The sequence below is a fragment of the Otolemur garnettii genome, unplaced genomic scaffold (genome assembly GCF_000181295.1).
Source record: "Otolemur garnettii isolate 467f Iridium unplaced genomic scaffold, OtoGar3 scaffold00153, whole genome shotgun sequence".
Classification (NCBI taxonomy): Eukaryota; Metazoa; Chordata; class Mammalia; order Primates; family Galagidae; genus Otolemur; species Otolemur garnettii.
In genome coordinates, this window is record NW_003852548.1 from 2,734,818 (window position 1) to 2,752,411 (window position 17,594).

Genomic DNA, 17,594 nt, shown 5'->3' on the forward strand with positions numbered 1-17,594 from the left:
TGAGGCAGGAGACTCGCTTGAGCCCAGGAGTTGGAGGTTGCTGTGAGCTGTGATGCCACAGCACTCTACCCAGGGGAGATAGCTTGAGGCTCTGTCTCTAAAAAAAAGAAAAAAAAAAAGCACAAGACTCCTTATCCCAAGACAAACTCAGGCCCCCAGGAAGAGGCCTAGACTCTTTCTCAGATCTCATCCTACTCACAGCCTTAAGGTGCGTGGGAATCTAAAGGCTCAAATCCCCTCTCAAGTCCTCCTGGCAGAAATTAGATCCCTAAAAGTTCCCTATGACTTGAGTGTGTGTCCGTTGTCAGAAGTGAAGTGTCAGTGCCCTCAGAGCAGACTCATGTCTCAGGTCCTCAGTTGAGGAGCAGATCCTTGCACACCTGAGGTAAAGTTCAAATCCTTGGGGGAAGATTCAGGACTCTGTTCTTCCTCAGGGATTGTATATCCATGTCCCAAAGGAAGTGACCCTGGACTCAGGTCTGGTGGGGAGATTCCTGTTCCTGAGAAGTACTTCAAGTTCCTGAAGGTTGAAGCTCAATTCTTATCTCTAGAAACATGACAGTTATTGGAGTATGTACCAGTCTCCTTTCCCTGATGGAAAACTCAAATGTCCTTGGCAAAATAGGTCTGGGCCCTTGAAGATAGGCTTATATCTGGAGGAAGGCCTTAGACAGCATCTTTGGGATCCCATGCTGCTCATATTCCCTGAAGAGCGGACTTAGGCTGAGTGTTCCCAATGCAGAGGTTGTATGTCCCTGATAAGAAGCTCAGGCCCTTGAGGGGTAGGCCCTCAGACCCCTGTTACAAAGGGAAAGATGGAATGTTATATCCCCAAGGACACAGCAGTTTCAGTCACTTATAACTCGGGTAAAAAGTTCTTTTTTTGGGTGGGGGGGGTCTCAGACCTACAAGATCACTCAGATACCAGCCCAAGGAAAAAAAGTCTCCTGAAGACCTCACCTTGCCTGGGACCTGCAGAAGGATAGCAGGTCCCTGAAGAGGCCTCAAACCCAGTCTCTAAAAACCCCACTCCATAAGCAGGAGGATCTTAAGCACCAGTATTCAAAGGCATGAGTCTCACTCATTTCCTTGCAGAAAAGCTCCGGTCCTTGGTGGGAGGTGGAGGACTACGAGACCATCCTTTAGAAGAAGTTAAAAATTCTAAAGAGAGGTTCAGACTGTTTTCTCCAAAAAGAGAATCCCCAGACCACTGGTCAGAAATGTAGACCCTTGTCACTCAGAAAAGGGATAACTCTCAAGTACTCAAGTAGAGTCTCTGGTCCCTGGGTGTTGATTTTGGCTCTTGTACCCAAGGAGGAGGGAATCTTACCTCCTTGAAAGAAATCTTAGATCCTTGGAAAAAACTCAGAAGATCTATCTAAAAGGGGTGTGTGTTTCTGTGCGTCCCTTGGTTCTAGAAGAGGGAATCCCAAATCTCTGAAGACAGACTTAGGACAATAGGCCCCACGGTGGAGTGATCCTCTGCAGTATTACCCTGGGGGAGGAGGGCGTTGTACTATATGCAAAGTGTCTCAGACCCTTAAAAGAGCTTAGGTTCCTTTGCGAGTGCTCAAATCTTATTTCTGAGGTCCCTCTCTTTATTTGAGTTCCCTAGAGGGGGAAATCTCAGACTCCTATCCCAAAGAAAAAGAACTCTTAAGCCATTGAACAGACCAAGGTCGCTTGGAGAGACCTGAGATCCCTGCTCAGGAAGGGCTCAATCTGCAAGTGTCTCTTGGGGGACTGTCACGTACTGGCCCTACAAGATGAGATTCTAGGGCTTGAAATAACTATAGATCATAAAAGAGGCCTCAGTCCCCATCTTCAAGTTCGCCACCTATCTGGGGATTCTAACTCCAAGTCCTTGGAGAGCAGGCAAGAGAATGTCTATGCCTCTACCACCAGAGAAGTGTCAGGCCCTATAAGAAGATCTAGGTTCCTTGGAACGATCTCAACTAGCCTTCCTAGGTCCCTTGTTACTCTGGAGGCCCCATCTGTCAGTCACCCACCCGTCACCCCACAGCTCCTACCTGCTCGACAGTGGCAGGGTCCATTGCCTCGATGCGTGCAGCAGCTGCTTCATATTCATCCTCACTATTGTAGCCTGCACCGACCTCCTCTCGCTCGGGACTGCCCCCAGCAACAGGGCCAACGCCGGGAGCTTGACGGCGCCGCTTACTATGCCCCGGCCCGGAGCAGCAGCTACCCACGCCTACGGCAGCACCCACGCCTACCACCACACCTGCTGCACCGACACCGGTCGCTGCTGCACCCAGCGCGTCCCCAGGAACACCGCCGGGACCACCAGGGCCCCCGCAAGGAGGAGGAGAGGCCTGTTGTGGCCGGGGACCCGCCACTGCACCCGGAGGCACAGCCAGAGCCCAGCGGTGAAGAGCGCCCGGCGGCCCCGGTAGCGGGCCCGGAGGCGGTGGCGAAGCCCTAGGACGGGCCCCCACTACGCCCGAGTCACGGTCACGGTCGCCACCGCCCACTCCCGTACCGCCGCCGCGGCGTGGCGCCGGGGGCAGTGGCCCAGGCGGCGGCGGCTCGTTGGTGGGGTCAGCGTCTGGAGGCGGTGGCTTCTTTTTGGGGAGAATAGTCATGGCCGCACAGCTGAGTACCCCGCAGCAAACCCGGCGCGGGGCACGCCGGGAGAGAACCCGGATGAGGGGTCTACTATAGTGCGCGAAGCACGTCGGGAATGGCTAAACTCGGATAAAGGGTTCGAAGCACCAGTTCGAGAACTGTGGGCAGTGGCAGAATGCGGATCACCCTGGGAGAAGAACCCGGATGTGAAGTCCAAAAGGAAGGTACTGCGGCGAGTTTGTCGTAGCCTTCTTTCCAACTCCAGCGACTTTATTGCTATGCTCCTTCCAGCCTTCAGCTTCGAAGGAAACAGAACCAAAACAAGCACTTCTTCGCCCCGCCCCCTCGCAGGTTCTTGTACTACCGGGTGGGGCCCCAGGCTATACGCACGCGCGCCAGGGCACAGCCCCCGCCCCTCGCTCGGAAGTACGTGGGCAAGATCGCCGCCGTAGCCAGCACAACAATTGTGATCTCCAACCAATCGAAACAGCCGCGTGGGTCTTCGACGACACCCACAGGCCAATCAGAGGCTAGTGCTCGCCCTCCTATGCCCTCGGTTTCAGATTTCAAAGTCGGCACTCTACTTCCCAGCCTTCTCTTCGGTCTCGTCCTGCTCTTCACTTTTCTCCCCAGTTGCTGACTCGCAGGCGTAGGTGCTGTGAAAGGATATCGTTGCAGGACAGTAAAAACGCCTCCCCTCCAAGCTTCCAGCTTGAACCCAATCAGCCAGACTGACTGGAAAACATCAACACTCCCACAGCCTGGCATTCCCCGTAGCGTCAATTCCGGTCCCACCCACCTGCAAATCCCCTTCCGGCAGAGGCGGGCCCACCTTCGCTCTGGCAAGGGCTGATTCTGCAGCGACTGGTTAAAATAAACTGTCATTCACATCATACAGACCAATCTTGGGACAGATACACACCGTGGGGACAGTGTTTGGAAAACAAGACACACCTTCTCTAGCACCACCGCCCTCTCGCCCTCGCGTTGACCTCCCCGCCCCTATGCCGAGTGCGCAGGCGTGGCACTGCCTTTTCCTAAAACCGAGGTAACTTCCGGCCGGCGAATGTTTATGATCCGGCTGTGTCCCCAGCCGGCATATCGCGGTGAGGTTGATAAAATCTCTGCTATTGAGTGGCTGGAGAACTATAAGCTAATCCTAGCTCTTCCCTTCCTCAATGATCTTTGGCAAGTCATTTAACACCCACTTCATCCTTAGGTTCGCCTTGTTAAATGGCAACGATAATCCCAATCTGAGAATCAGAGATTAATGCTTGTAAAAGGCCCGGTGCTGTGCCCAGCACATAGTTAAGTGCTCAATAAATTAGCATGTGTGGTGCAATGGAAGGATTCCAGCGTTTGGAGTCAGGAAGACCTCAGTTCAAGGCACAGATGTACCATCACCAACTGTATGACCTTGAGGAAATCATTATATCTCTTTTGAGATTATCCACGTGTACAACTAGAGTGATAATGGCTGTGCAGGATACCTCAGGGAATAGTTTCGGGGTTTAGATGTTTTTTCTGAGTACCACCTCACCTCACTTCAGACACTGACCCTAGTTGAAGTCCTTGCCTGGAATGTGTCAGTAATGAACGGGTTCTGGTAGTGTCTGCTCATGAGACTTAATGGAAGGAGGGGACTTACTTTCTGGGCTTGTATTTAGAGTTCTGTTATGAATGTCTATGCACCACATTATTACATTGAATTGCCTCATGATTATCTCACTCCAGAACCATATATCCAGCCCCCGACTGGATATTTCTGTCCAGCACTACACATTTAAAACTGAGCTCAGGCGGTACCTGTGGCTCAGTGGGTAGGGTACCTGCCCCATATACCGAGGGTGGAGGGTTCCAACCTGGCCCTGGCCAAACTGCAACAACAAAAAATAGCTGGGCATGGTGGCAGGCGCCTGTAGTCCCAACTACTCGGGAGGCTGAGGCAAGAGAATCGTCTAAGCCCAAGAGCTGGAGGTTGCTGTGAGCTGTGATGTACAGCACTCTACGGAGGGTGACAAAGTGAAACTCTGTCTCTAAAATAAATAAATAAGGTGGCCCTGTGGCTCAGTGGGCAGGGCGCCAGCCCCATATACCGATGGTGGTGGGTCAAACCCAGCCCCGGACAAACTGCAACAAAAAAATACCTGGGCATTCTGGCGGCTACAGTCCCAGCTACTCGGGAGGCTGAGGCAAGAGAATCACCTAACCCCAGGAGTTGAATGTTGCTGTGAGCTATGACATCACAGCACTCTACTGAGAGCGATAAAATGAGAGTCTGTCTCTAAATAAATAAAATAAAACTGGACTCATTGGCTCAGCACCCACAGCTCAGTGATTACAGCGCTGGCCACATACACCAGGGCTGTCAGGTCTGATCCCAGGCCAGGCCTGCTAAACGACAACTACAATAATAACAACAACAACAACAAAAATAGCTGGACGTTGTGGCAGGCGCCTGTAGTCCCAGCTACTTGGGAGGCTGAGGCAGGAGAATCACTTAAGCCCAAGAGTTTGAGGTTGCTGTGAGCTGTGATGCCACAGCACTCTACCCAGGGCGACAGCTTAAGGCTCTGTCTCAAATAATAATAATAATAATTGGCTGGGCACCCATAGCACAGTGGTTATAGCGCCAGCCACATGCACCGAGGTTGGCGGGTTCAAACCCAGCCTGGGCCAGCTAAACAACAATGACAACTATAACAAAAAATAGCCTGGTGGTTGTGGCGGGCACTTGTAGTCCCAGCTACTTGGGAGGCTGAGGCAGGAGAATAGCTTAAGCCAAAGAGTTTGAGGTTGCTGTGAGCAGTGACACCAAGGGCAGCATTCTACCAAGGGTGACATGGTGAAACCTGTCTCAAAATAATAATAATAATAATAAAACTGAACTCATAACAATCATGGCCAACCTTAATCAAATACGTACTATGTACCTGGAACTGTGCACTAACAGCTTTGATGTTTCCTTTGACTGTCAGTAGCACCTCCATCCAGTCATTGCCCAGGCCAGAAACCTAAGTCAACCTCGACTCCTCCCTGTTCCTCAACACCCACCTGCCTATCAGTCCCAAGTCTTGCCGATTCTACCTCCCAAATCTCTTGACTCTCCGATTCTACTGCCACTGCTCTGGTCCAAGCCACTATTACCTATCTACCAAATGAATACCACAAAAGCCTCCTCAGTGTTCTTCTTCCTTCCAGGATTGTTTCTCAATAATACACTCTCCACAGCCAGAATTATCCTTCTGAAACACAAACCTCATCATGATATTCTTGTTTATAAGCCTTCAGGGGTCCCCATTATCCTTAGTATGAAGGCTAAAATCATTGTCATATCTTCCAAGGCCTTCTGTGATCTGACCTACCTATCCATACTTCTCCTCAAGCCTCACACTTTCCTCCCCAGCTGGACTGAATTACTTTCAGTTCCCCAAAGGCCCCAAGCTTGCTCTCTAACCTCCAGGACACTGCACATTCTGTTCCTTGTGCCTAGAACATTTCCATCCTTTCGTATTTGGCCTGGCTAACCCCAACTCATTCCTTGTGTCTTAGCCACGTTTTTATAATCCATAATAATTCTACCATACCATGTTGTGATTACTCGTCTTCCTTCCATGCTCATTCCTAGAGCTGGCACATGATGGGCAGTTAATATTTGATGACTAGGGTGGCGCTTGTGGCTCAGTGGGCAGGGCGCCGGCCCCATATACGGAGGGTGGCGGGTTCAAACCCAGCCTGGGCCAAACTGCAAGAAAAAAATAGCCAGGTGTTGTGGTGGGTGCCTGTAGTCCCAGCCACTTGGGAGGCTGAGGCAAGGGAATCGCCTAAGCCCAGGAGTTGGAGGTTGCTGTGAGCTGTGTGATGCCACGGCACTCTACCATGGGTGATAAAGTGAAACTCTGTCTCCACAAAAAAAAAAAAAAAATTGATGACTAAATGAATTATCTCTACTTCACAGTTGAGCAACCTGAGGCAAGAAAAGGTCATTCCAGGTTGACCTGAATCAAAGTCTTCTTGGTGTTCTACAGAGCTAAACCACACACTAGCCTAGTGTAGCCTGTAGCTCAGAAAAGATAACACAGGGGATGTCCACAGGAAGGGAAATTTGCCAAACTGAGAGATGTTTTTATAATGGTTAAATTCAGAGTTGTTTACTGTCAGGAAGCCTGGGTTTAACTCTTCTCCAACCAACTCTGTGCTGCTCTGGGTCCTGATTTCTCCATCTGTGAATGAAGGGTCTAGAGTAGATGATGTCCAAGGAAAATGTTGCAGCACCCCCTATTCTGCCTCGCTGGCTATAGATTAGATTCTCTAAACCACCATGTTTTGTTTCTCTTAGATCTTCATCTTTCAGAATACATTACCAGCCATCCACTTCCCATACCTTTACTGACACCAGCCCTTTACCTAGTTGAAAAGAATTGAAATCCAAGTGCTTTCACCACCACCCCCCCAGACCAACCCAGCGCCCAAACCCACAGACCCAGGAGGTGCTCAGTCTCATCTCTCCTCTCAGGTTTTATTGACAGACAGAAACTACATCTTTGTTAGCCACCAGCTCCACAGGGACAATGCTGGGGACAGGGAACCTGAGATGATGCCAGATTTAAGCCTGAGAACAGAGTTCTGGAAGGTGACCCAAGAGGGAGAAGAGAGAGGAATATGTGAAAAGGAGTTGTGAGCGAGGAGGAAGATATCAAGAAATTCCTCCTGTCTCCTACAACTCCAAGAGTTCAGGAACAACCCAGGCCTCAGCCCCTGATGCTTCTGGACTCCTTCCCAAGAACATGGAATCAGCTCATGATCTCCAAACACAGCCTAGTTCTTGCTGGCTGCCAGGTTCTTATCTCAGCCAGTCCAGACTCCAGCCCAACCCAGGAAGGAAGCAAACCAGAGAAGAGAGAAAGAATAGTAGTTAGAGGCAGCCCTCTGATTAGGGCAGATGTAAATGCTGCAGCAAACTGGTCAGAGGCTTTGCATAATGTCACAGCAGCAGCTGCTATTGCTAGACTTTGCTGAGGGTCCAGCAGAGGACAGGCTTGCAAGGACCCATTCCAGCAGTCAGGGAAGGAGGTGGTAGAATTTGTGCTATCTGTGTGTGTTGGGAGAGGTAGCCTGACCCCTCAGACAAGGACTGGGGGTGGCAGGCCACTGCTGAGGCATAGCCCATGAAGCCTGTGGTTGCATTCCAAGCTTCGAAATCTAGGCATTTTGGGGCCAGGTAGAGGGCAGGGACCTCTCCTAGAGACCAGATCAGAGGTGAAGATTCTCTTCTCTAAACCTCCAGACCTCCCTCCACAGCCTAGCCAGAGAAAAAAAGGAAATCTCCACTCTCCTTCTCAGGCCAGAGCTCAGATGTCAGGTAGGTGCTTTACCTATCTCTGAAGCTCTAGGGGAGGAGCATGCAAGAGGCCACGTGGGGGAATGGGACCAGTCCCAGTATGCTGGGGCAGGGAGGCTGGGAACCTATGGAAGTCTAGTGCTTCAACTCCCACCAGGGTAACTGTCTAGGGTGGGGGGAAGTTTCCCATTCCCTGGCTACTTCCCCACCATGTGGGCCATTCCATGAAACTCCATTGCATAGTTCTAAGTAGGGGGCAGAATGGGTCCCCAGGCCTGGCCCTCTATGCCTCCCCAAAATATGGCTTTGGAAAGGAGTCTCACAAATGAAGAGGGCCTTCTGAATAGGCAGGCCCACCCCTCACAGGGAAGAGATCTTGACAGTCTCGGAGAGGAGGCAGGGAGTACCCAGGCTGGAGTTCCTGAGGGTGCTGCTGGCCCTGCCACCAGGTGAGGAAGGTTGGCTCTCATCTGGCGTGTTGGCAGGAGGGGTTGGGATACTGATAATGGCAGCCACGAAGTCCCGGCTGTCGCAGTTCAGGTCAAGGCTGTCATGGGGTTTGGCATTGAGGCTTGAGCGGCTGTGGACAAGGGTGGGGAAGATAGAAGGCTCTTAAAAAGTCATCTTAATACTTGCCAAGCAATTGGAGCATTTACTGAGTGCCTTCTGGGTCCCTGGCAGGGGATCCAGTGCTTCCCCTGTATCCTCAATTATGGTAGTAGAGAGTGACAGCTCTGGAGTCAGACAGTCCTGCATTCAATTCCTGGTCTCACTTTAACCACTCTAAACCTATTGAGTTGTTGTGAAGATTCAATGAAATAATAAGTGATACAAAGTGCTCAGAGCAGTGCCTGAAACATAATGAGCATGTAAAAAAATGTTATCTCTCATGGTTACTCCTAACAATGCTTACCGTAGACTTCTCATAAGAGTCTACAGTAGGGTTGACGCCAGCTGCATATACCAAGACTGGAGGGTTCGAACCCAGCTGGGCCAGCCTAAAAAACAATGCCAACTGCAACAACAGCAACAAAAAAGTAGCTGGGTGTTGTGGCGGATGCCTGTAGTTCCAGCTACTTGGGAGGCTAAGGCAAGAAAATCACTTAAGTCCAAGAGTTTGAAGTTGCTGTGAGCTGTGATGTCACAGCATTCTACTTAGGGTAATAGCTTAAGACTCTGTCTCAAAAAAAAAAAAAAAAAAAAGAGGCTCGGCACCTATAGCTCAACTGGCTAAGGCGCCAGCCACGTACACCTAAGGTGGCGGGTTCGAATCCCCAGCCCGGACCCGCCAAACAATGACGGCTGCAACCAAAAAATAGCCGGGCGTTGTGGCGGGCGCCTGTAGTCCCAGCTACTTGGGAGGCGGAGGCAGGAGACTCGCTTGAGCCCAGGACTTGGAGGTTGCTGTGAGCTGTAATGCCACAACACTCTACCCAGGGGGACAGCTTGAGGCTCTGTCTCAAAAAAAAAAAAAGAGTCTACAGTAGGATCTACATGCAGCTCATCAGGTCCTCATTCCTTTCAGCCTTTACCTCCTATGGCTCCCCCCTCCCCCACCCCCACTCATTCCACCCACACACAGTAGCTCCCTTGCTGTGTCTCTAATGTACATACCCACATCTGCCCAAAGGCCTTTGCACAGGCTATTATTTCTGCCTAGAAAGTTTTTCTTCAAGTTATCTGCATGGCTCACTCAATCACTTCCTTCAGGTCTTGGCTCAGTTATAACATCAATAAAGTCTTCCCTGACAACAGTGTTAAAACTGCACCACCCCCTGCTCTACACTCCCTGTCCCCCATCCCTGATTTATTTTCTTCCTTGGTGCTCACAACTGTTTGGCATACTACCTAATCTGTGTATTTGTTTGTTAACTGTCTTATCCTACCAGATTTCTATCTGTTCTGTTCACTGCTACATCCAAAGTGCATAAACGTGTGCCTGCCATATAGCAAGTGTGCAATAAATTTTTGGTGAAAGAATGAATGAAGAATGAGGAACTCCAGACAAGATAAGACCAAGCTCTCAGCATGGAGGCATTTGGGCTCAAGCTTTTCTTGCTAGGCCTAAAATCATGAAATCTCATGCCCACTGGTCGAAGCTCTGAGCTTTCCCAGGTATGGCCAGCAGGTAGGAAGTGTGCTTACCTCTGAGGGGCAGGACTCTGCCGTAGCCCAGCCAGTGTGTCCAGCTCCTGCATGCTGCCATGGCTGACTGAGGCCGTGGAGTTGGCAAGGCGGATGGCACGGCGCTTGGCCCTGCGAGGGCAGCAGGAAGATAGTAGGCTACCAGGCCCCACTGGCTGGGAGGACACAGAGGTGCTGCGGCTGGTGCGGCCTCCCAGTGAGACAGCTCCCAGGGCTTCACTGAAGGTTAGCTCATCTGTGAACTCATGGCACTATGGGCAGAAGGGAGGCAGGGTCACAGGGCACCCCGTGGGAGTACCCCTCTCATCCCTTTGTTCTGGCTATCCCCTCTTTTCTGAAATTCGCTCCCTGCCCCCCTTTCCTTGCCCACCATTCAAGGCTTAGCTCTGTTCCAGGAAGCTCCGAGTGATTTCCACAATTAATAGTGACCCTCCCACCCAGGGGAGGGAGCTGGCTTGGCAGCAGAGAGACCCCCTCCATTCTGCCATGCCATCTCTCAGTGGGCCTCACCGTTGTCTTCTCTAGACAATGCAGCAAGTGGTGATGTTGCTGCTCAAAAGCAGAACGATTCCTGACACACAGCACCTGCTCCTCTCCACTGCTGCTCTCCTGGAGTGAACAGAACAGAGAGATAAGGGTAGTACCCTCCTCCACTATCATCACTCACCCCTAACCCCAAACTGGGCCCTACTGACCTCACGGCCCCTGTTCTGCTTATACTGCAGGAAGGCGTTAGTGGTACCACTCTTTGCCAACCGAATCCTTGCCAAACGCACCTTCTACAGAGAGAGGAGGAGATAACAAGTCAGGTGGGTAAACCCCAAAGTAGACTGGCTTGGAGTGTGGGGAATAAGAGGTGCTCAGATGGACGATGCAGTTACCTGCTGTGCTCGGCGCTTGTCAGCCCGCTGGTTCTGGTGGTAGATGCGGCTAAAGTTGGACACAATGACTGGCACAGGCAGGGCAATGACCAAGACGCCACTGAGTGAGCAGATGGACCCGAAAATCTTGCCAGCAATGGTGCTGGGCACCATGTCTCCATAGCTGGAGCAGGGGAAGATGGGCCCAGATCAGAAAAGTGCCCACCCACCTCTCAGTCCCCCCTTCCATCCCATCTAAACCTGACACACTCTGCCACCCTGGCCAGGCACTCCAATTCTCTGAGCCTCCATTTCTTGCTGTGAAAGATGTGGGCAATGACCTCTCTAGCTACCCACTAGTGTGGGTCAGATGAGAAATGGGCCTGGCCCTCAGCCCCTACCATCTGCTGCCCCTATCCAAGCTTCATCCTGAGCTTCTGAGTCAGCTGGAAATCTATTAATACCAAGCAGAGGAGAGAGTGAGGAAATCACAGGCAGTAAACACAGGCCCCTATGGAGAGAGTCCCAACACCTCAGGCCAGCAAGGGGCTTTGTGTCCTAGGAGGAATGTTCTGTTGGTTTTGCAGGCCTCTGTCTTACCTTCTCTCCCTTTTTTTTTTTTTTTTTTTTGAGACAGAGCCTCAAGCTGTCCCCCTGGGTAGAGTGCCGTGGCATCACCGCTCATAGCAACCTCCAACTCCTGGGCTCAAGCGATTCTCCTGCCTCAGCCTCCCAAGTAGCTGGGACCACAGGGGCCCGCCACAACGCCTGGCTATTTTTTGGTTGCAGCCGTCATTGTTGTTTTGGGGGGCCCAGGCTGGATTTGAACCCGTCACCTTAGGTGTATGTGGCTGGCACCTTAGCCACTTGAGCCACAGGCACCAAGCCAAAACCCCTTTTTGTTCCCCTAGAGCAGTGGCTCTCAACCTTCTTAATGCCATGACCCTTTAATACAGTTCCTGTGGGTCACAACCCACAGGTTAAGAACTGCTGCCCTAGAGGAATTCTTGAAAACTGTCTTTATATAACAAAATAGGGGGAGGCTTGAACCCCCCCCTTCTTCATGCTACTCCACTCCCATAGTGATGGAGAAGAGCCAACCTAACTTGTTTCACAGAGAAGGAAACTGAAGCTCAGTGAGGTTCTATAACTGACTTGCCCAAGATCACACTGCATACTTTTGTTCTAATCACAGGACCAATCAGAACTCCTCCATAGAAATGCAGCCTCTGCAGTCTTCAGCCTCTAGGCCTTTGCTCAGGTGTTGCCCTAGGATGGCTTTTCCTTATTTCCGTATTTTGATTCATTTTAAGCATTCAGGACTCTGCTCAAAAGTCTCTCTGACTTGGCCATTTCTGGCTCTGTGATGTGTCATCTCAGACCATGTCCTCAACTAAGACATGGGCAGCCATCCATCCTCACAGTGTTGTTGTGAGGACTGAATAAAGAGCATCAAAATACTCAGTGTCAACCCATTGTCAGGACTCAATATTTGTTGCTCTGATCCTGAACCTCTAACCAGAATTAATTTCTACCCCTTAGAAACCCCAAATCAATTTTCGTACCACTATTAAGATGCTGAGCAAGCCCAATTCATTCAGTAATTCACTCAACAGATACTGAACATCAACTGTATATCTAATCCCCTTGATGGAAACATAGACAAGGATCACAGAATCTGCCCTAGACAATATCTGTGGGAATGCAATGAATTCATACTTTTATTTCTGAGACAGAGTCTCACTCCGTTGCCTAGGTTAGAGTGCTGTGGTGTCAGCCTACCTCACAGCAACCTCAGGCTCCTGGATTCAAGTGATCTTCCTACTTCAGCCTCCCACATAGCTAGGACCACAGGTGTGCATCACCACACCTGGCAGGTTTTTCTATTTTTAGTAGAGATAGGGTCTTGCTCTTGCTCAGGCTAGTCTCCACTCCTGAGCTCAAGCGATCCTCCCCTGAGGCCTGCCAGAGTGATGGGAGGCCTAAGTCACCCTTTTCTGGGCTGAATTGATACTGCCTAAGCCACCATTCCTGAGCTGAATCGATACTTTTATCCCAACTCTGTTTACTCTCAAGGATTGGAAGCAAAAAATAATGCTAAAAATATCTTGTTCTGGGAAACAGCAAGGAATCACAAAGCCACAGAGCTAGTGCCCCACATCGCAGACAATTCTAGAAGATTGGAAGACATGGGTCCTCAAAATGGAAAAAAGGGTGATATAGAAAGCCAATACTAATGTATTCTGTACCAGAAACATTCAGAAAACTTCCACAACTGTGATGTCATTGAATCCTCTCTAGATGATGAAGGGATTATCATTTCCCTTTTACAGAGAGGGAAACTGAAGCCCTGAGGAAACAACATCCACAAAAAGAGAGCAGTTGAGATGATCCTTGAATCCAAGTTTCTGAATCTACAAAATCAAGGCACTATCAGAACAAGGAGGAACTGGAAGATTAAGTCCAACTCACTCAGTTTTTACAGATGAGCAAACTAAAGCACAAAGTGAAAGAAAAATCATTCATCTAGGCTCAGGGCCTGAAGCACAGTGGTTATGGTGCCAGCCGAGGGTGGTGGGTTCGAACCCGGCTCAGGCCAGCTAAACAACAACTGCAACAAAAAAATAGCCAGGTATTGTGGTGAACACCTGCAATCCCAGCTACTTGGGAGGCTGAGGCAAGAGAATCACTTGAGCCCAAGAGTTTGAGGTTGCTGTGAGGTGTGATGCCATGGCACCCTACCCAGGGTGACATAGTGAGACTCTGTCTCAAAAAAAAAAAAAAAAGATCATTCATCTAACCTTCTTAATTTTAGGAAAAGGGAGAGTGTAATCAATTGATCAGGAACTCCCCAACACAGGGGTCTACACTCACCCAAGTGTGGTCATGGTGACAATGGTATACCAGAAGGCTGCAGGGATGCTGGTAAAGTTGGTCTTGTTTGTGCCCTTCTCAGCATAGAACATGACAGTGGCGAAGATGATTATGGCCATGGTGAGGGAAAAGAGGAGAAAGCCCAACTCAGATGCACAGCTCTTGAGTGTGTAGCCCAGAATCCTCAAGCCCTGTGAATGCCTGGAGAACTTGAAGATGCGGAACACCCGGAACACACGCAGGGTGACAAAGGCGCCTGAGACATCCTCATTCTTGGGCACAAAAAGCCCAATGTAGTATGGCAGGATGGCCACCACATCAATGAGGCTCATGACACTCCGCAAGAAGCGACAACGGCTGGGGGCGGCAAACAGCCGCAGGAGGTATTCACCTGTGAATATGAGTACGCAGGCCGTGTCCATGCAGAAAAAGGCCACTGGGAAGCGCTCACCACAGGGCAGCTCTCTCGGGGACCGGCGCGCCGAACCCCGGCACGGGATGGTCTCCACCACATTGGCGATGACTGACACTGCGATGAAAAAGCCGGTCACGTAGTAGAAAACAAGGGCCGCGGTGCTCGTGTGTGGGTTCTCGAAGGCCCGCCAGAGCCGCTGGCGCAGGGAGCTGCCCGCCGGCAGGGCTGGGCCGTCTCCGGCCTGCTCGGCCTCCTCGTCCTCTGCCAGGCGCTCAGCGTTCTCCTTCTTGCGGTCCCGATACTCTTCAAGGCAGCAGTCGCCAACGAGCTCTGGGACCAGGCCATAGAAGGCCAGCTCTTCGTCGAAGGCCTGGATGCACTCCTGCCGTGGGCAGTGCAGCCGGCCTGTGCGGTAGAAGTTCAGCACGTGCCGGAACATGTCCGGGTCACGATCAAAAAAGTACTCGCCCGAGTCAGCGTCATAAAAGAACTCTTTCTCCGAGCTGCCCAGCAGGGTGTCTGGGTAGCGATCCAGTGTGTTTTTCCAGGTCTCAAAGCGCCGTCCACTCACGTTCACCACCAGAACCTCATCCCCGCGAGATGCCTTCACCCCCGGCGCCGGGGGCAGGGGCTGCTGGGCCAGGGGCAGCCAGCCCACCGCCGCCGCCCGGGCAAAAGGCAGCCATGTGGCCACACCTGCCGCCATCCTGCCGCTCCCCCGGCCCACGGAGACTTGGGGGGGGGTGGCGTTTAGGAGAAAGTGGCTGTCTCCAGGTTGGTGGGCTTGGAGAGGCCCTGGGCCACCCGGACAAGGAGACTGGGGGTGTCTAGAGAGGCCAAGAGGAACCAGGAGGAGGAACTAGAGAAATGGGCAGGGGCTTGGAGGGCATTTACAGGATCTAGGAGGGGCCTGGGCAATGTCTAGGGGCTGAGAAGGGGAGAGGACATGGACAAAAGCAGAAAAGGTGTTTCCAGAAAGGCCAAAAAGAATCTGAGGGAAATTTTAGAGATACTGAGATGATTCTAGAAGGGTCAACATGTGCCTGAGAGCTGCCTAGGGGGTGTCTAAGGGTCCAAGAAACGTGAGGAGTTGTCCACAGTCTCAGGGAAGGAAGAAGGGCCTGGAACCTCTTAGCAGGATTGGAGAGGTTGGGGCATTCACAGAGGTAGAAATGGGACAAGAGATGCTTGAAAGAGGCTGACAGTGTCTAGAAGGGGGGGTAGTCTAGAGGGACTGAGACAGGTGAGGAGGGTTGTCCACACCCTCAAGACTTCTGGGGGGGGAGATATGGGGGTTGGAGGACCTTCCTGGATCTGGAAAGGGGGCTGGTGCATTTAAAGGGGTGGCTATAGCGCCAGGAGGTTGTAAAGAGGCTGAAAGGTGTCTGGGGAGTGCCTAGAGCTGCCAAGAATAGCCTGGGGGGTTGTCTACACTCTACAGGAGTTCTGGGGAAGGAAGGGGAGGTGAGGGCCTCCTGCAGGGCTGGGGAGGGGTGTGGGGAAATCTAGAGCGGTAGATATGCGGCTAGGTTACTTTTTAAGAATCTGAGAGTTATCTGGGGGAGGAGGGTATCTAAAGAGGTTAAGAAAACCTGGTCCACACCCTTAAGAGTTTTGCGAAGAGGAAAAAGGGGCCTGGGGAATCCTGAGGGTCTGGGGCTCAATTGGAAGGAAGTTGGGCACAGTCCAAGAGCATTCAGGGGACCTGAAAAGACTAAGAGGAAGGGGGATCCCCCAAATGGGCCGGAGAGGGGGGTGGGGTATTGAAAGAGAGTTGGGTGTGTCTCCAGGGAAGGGGGCTGCTGAGCCTTTCAGGAGGCTGTTGGGGAGGTCTGGTGAAGGCTGGGTCCCACTGTTGGGGGCAGGTCTGGGGAAACCACACCCCAAGGGGCTGGCGGTGTGTGCAGGGCAGCGGTAGCGGCAGCAGTGGCAGCCGCGGCAGCTGAAGAAGAGAAGCGGCCACAGCCAGGCTTCAGAGAAGAGGCAGCACGGGCAAGGGGAGGGGGATGGGCCCTTGGATGGAGGCTCTGGAAGGGCAGGGTCCAGAAGAATCCCTGGGGACTATTCCAAAACGGGCTAGGGCGTGAGGGCTAGACCAAGGTAGAACAAGGACCACATTATTGGTAGCCTCCTCCCCCTCCCCATCGGGCGTCCTCACCTGTGTTCCTGCTGCAGGAGCAGCAACAGCGGTGGGGCTGGGGGTAACAAACACCGGAGATCCTGGCCCCCTCTGCAGAGCTGCCTGAGTTCTCCTCCTCCTCTGGCTGTCTCTCCCCGCCCCTTCGAGCTTGCCGGGAGACGGAGAGAGAGGCAGGGAGGGGCCTCGTGGCTCCCCGAGCCCCCTCCCCTAGGACAGCCTGAGAGGGACCCTGGGGAGACTCCGCCCCCTACAAAGCTGGTTGGGCCTCAGTCGCGTCATCTGGAAAATGGGGGTGGCAGGGAAATTTGCCAATTCTCCCCACCTCCTTCCTGGACTCCCCTGTCTTCCAGCCCAGCTTCTACCCCCTCTGCCCCCAGGGGCCCCCACCCCCACCCGCCTGAATCAGCAGCACTTAGCTGATCCGATCGATGGGCAGGCGTCTGTTAATGGCCCCAGAGCAGAGTGCCATGGAGAATGATGCAGCGCTGTCCCCTCCCTGCCCCCCAGACCGTAGAAAGGTAGGAGAAGTGGGGGTGGGGGTAACTGGTGGGTAGTGTTCCCCTGGGTGGCCAGGTCTCCAAAGCTGCCCCTGGGTGAGGGAGTGTAGCCTGGGTTGGAGCCCCAGCTCTAACCAAGACTTCTGCTGTAAGACCAGAGTTTGCATCTTCCTGTTTTGGAATGTGAAATGAGGGGTTGGGAGTGCAGAGGCAGACAATCCAGGTCCCCCCACCACCAAGTTCTCCCCAGGCAGGCCCCATTCCAAAGGGACAGTCTCATGGATGAAGAGAATCTGTCCACATTCAGTGGCCTCAAATCACACCTCCTCTCCTGGGCAGCGGCACTGAGTACAGAGTGCTTCTAGAAAGTTGCAGGTGGGTTCAAATTCCAACTTTGCCATTGACTTGCTGTGTCTTTTTTTTTTTTTAAGAGATGGGGTCTGGCTATATTACCCAGGCCGGAGCGCGGGGGCTGTTTTGTTTTTTGAGACAGTCTTACTTGTCACCCTCAGTACAGTGCCGTGGTGTCACAACTCACAACCACGTCAAACTCTTGTGTTCAAGCTATTCTTATGTCTCAGCCTCCCAAATAGCTGGGACTATCACAAAGCCCGGCTTTTAGAGACAGTCTCACTTTGTTGCCCTTGGTAGAGTGCTGTGACATCACAGCTCACAGCAGCCTCCAGCTCTTGGGCTTAGGCGATTCTCTTGCTTCAGCCTCCCAAGTAGCTGGGAC

General features: G+C 52.0%; 3 protein-coding genes across 5 annotated transcripts in view; all 3 read right to left on the reverse strand.

The window, feature by feature from the left end:
• Positions 1 to 3,338, reverse strand: part of OTUD5 (OTU deubiquitinase 5) — a 40,257-nt gene extending 36,919 nt beyond the window's left edge. For 2 of the 3 annotated variants that reach the window (XM_023519033.1, XM_012811316.2), the window contains exon 1: positions 2,031 to 3,338. In XM_023519033.1, the coding sequence (XP_023374801.1) occupies positions 2,031 to 2,603 (573 nt within the window). In that variant the 5' untranslated portion in view covers positions 2,604 to 3,338. The remainder of the gene's footprint in view (positions 1 to 2,030) is intronic. The other variant, XM_012811317.1, reaches the window with a different exon arrangement.
• Positions 3,339 to 7,086: 3,748 nt separating this feature from the next.
• On the reverse strand, positions 7,087 to 16,483 carry KCND1 (potassium voltage-gated channel subfamily D member 1). Its single transcript, XM_003799655.2, has 6 exons — positions 13,807 to 16,483; positions 10,954 to 11,116; positions 10,768 to 10,851; positions 10,583 to 10,681; positions 10,073 to 10,323; positions 7,087 to 8,507 (listed from the first exon to the last, which is right to left on the reverse strand). Exons 1-6 carry the CDS (start codon positions 14,925 to 14,927, stop codon positions 8,288 to 8,290), a joined length of 1,938 nt encoding a protein of 645 aa, XP_003799703.1. The 5' UTR covers positions 14,928 to 16,483; the 3' UTR covers positions 7,087 to 8,287.
• Positions 14,972 to 17,594, reverse strand: part of GRIPAP1 (GRIP1 associated protein 1) — a 38,210-nt gene continuing 35,587 nt past the window's right edge. The window contains exons 24-25 of the mRNA XM_023519039.1: positions 16,380 to 16,416; positions 14,972 to 15,080 (exon numbers count right to left, since the gene is read on the reverse strand). Coding sequence (XP_023374807.1) covers positions 14,972 to 15,080; positions 16,380 to 16,416 — 146 coding nt within the window. The remainder of the gene's footprint in view (positions 15,081 to 16,379; positions 16,417 to 17,594) is intronic.

Coding starts and splice junctions, on each gene's coding strand:
- KCND1 (XM_003799655.2), bottom strand. CDS start 14,927: ATGGCGGCAGGTGTGGCCACATGGCTGCCTTTTGCCCGGGCGGCGGCG. Junction 11,117..13,806: donor GTCACCATGACCACACTTGG/GTGAGTGTAGAC, acceptor CCCCTGCTCCAG/CTATGGAGACATGGTGCCCA. Junction 10,682..10,767: donor AGCAGAACAGGGGCCGTGAG/GTCAGTAGGGCC, acceptor TGTTCACTCCAG/GAGAGCAGCAGTGGAGAGGA.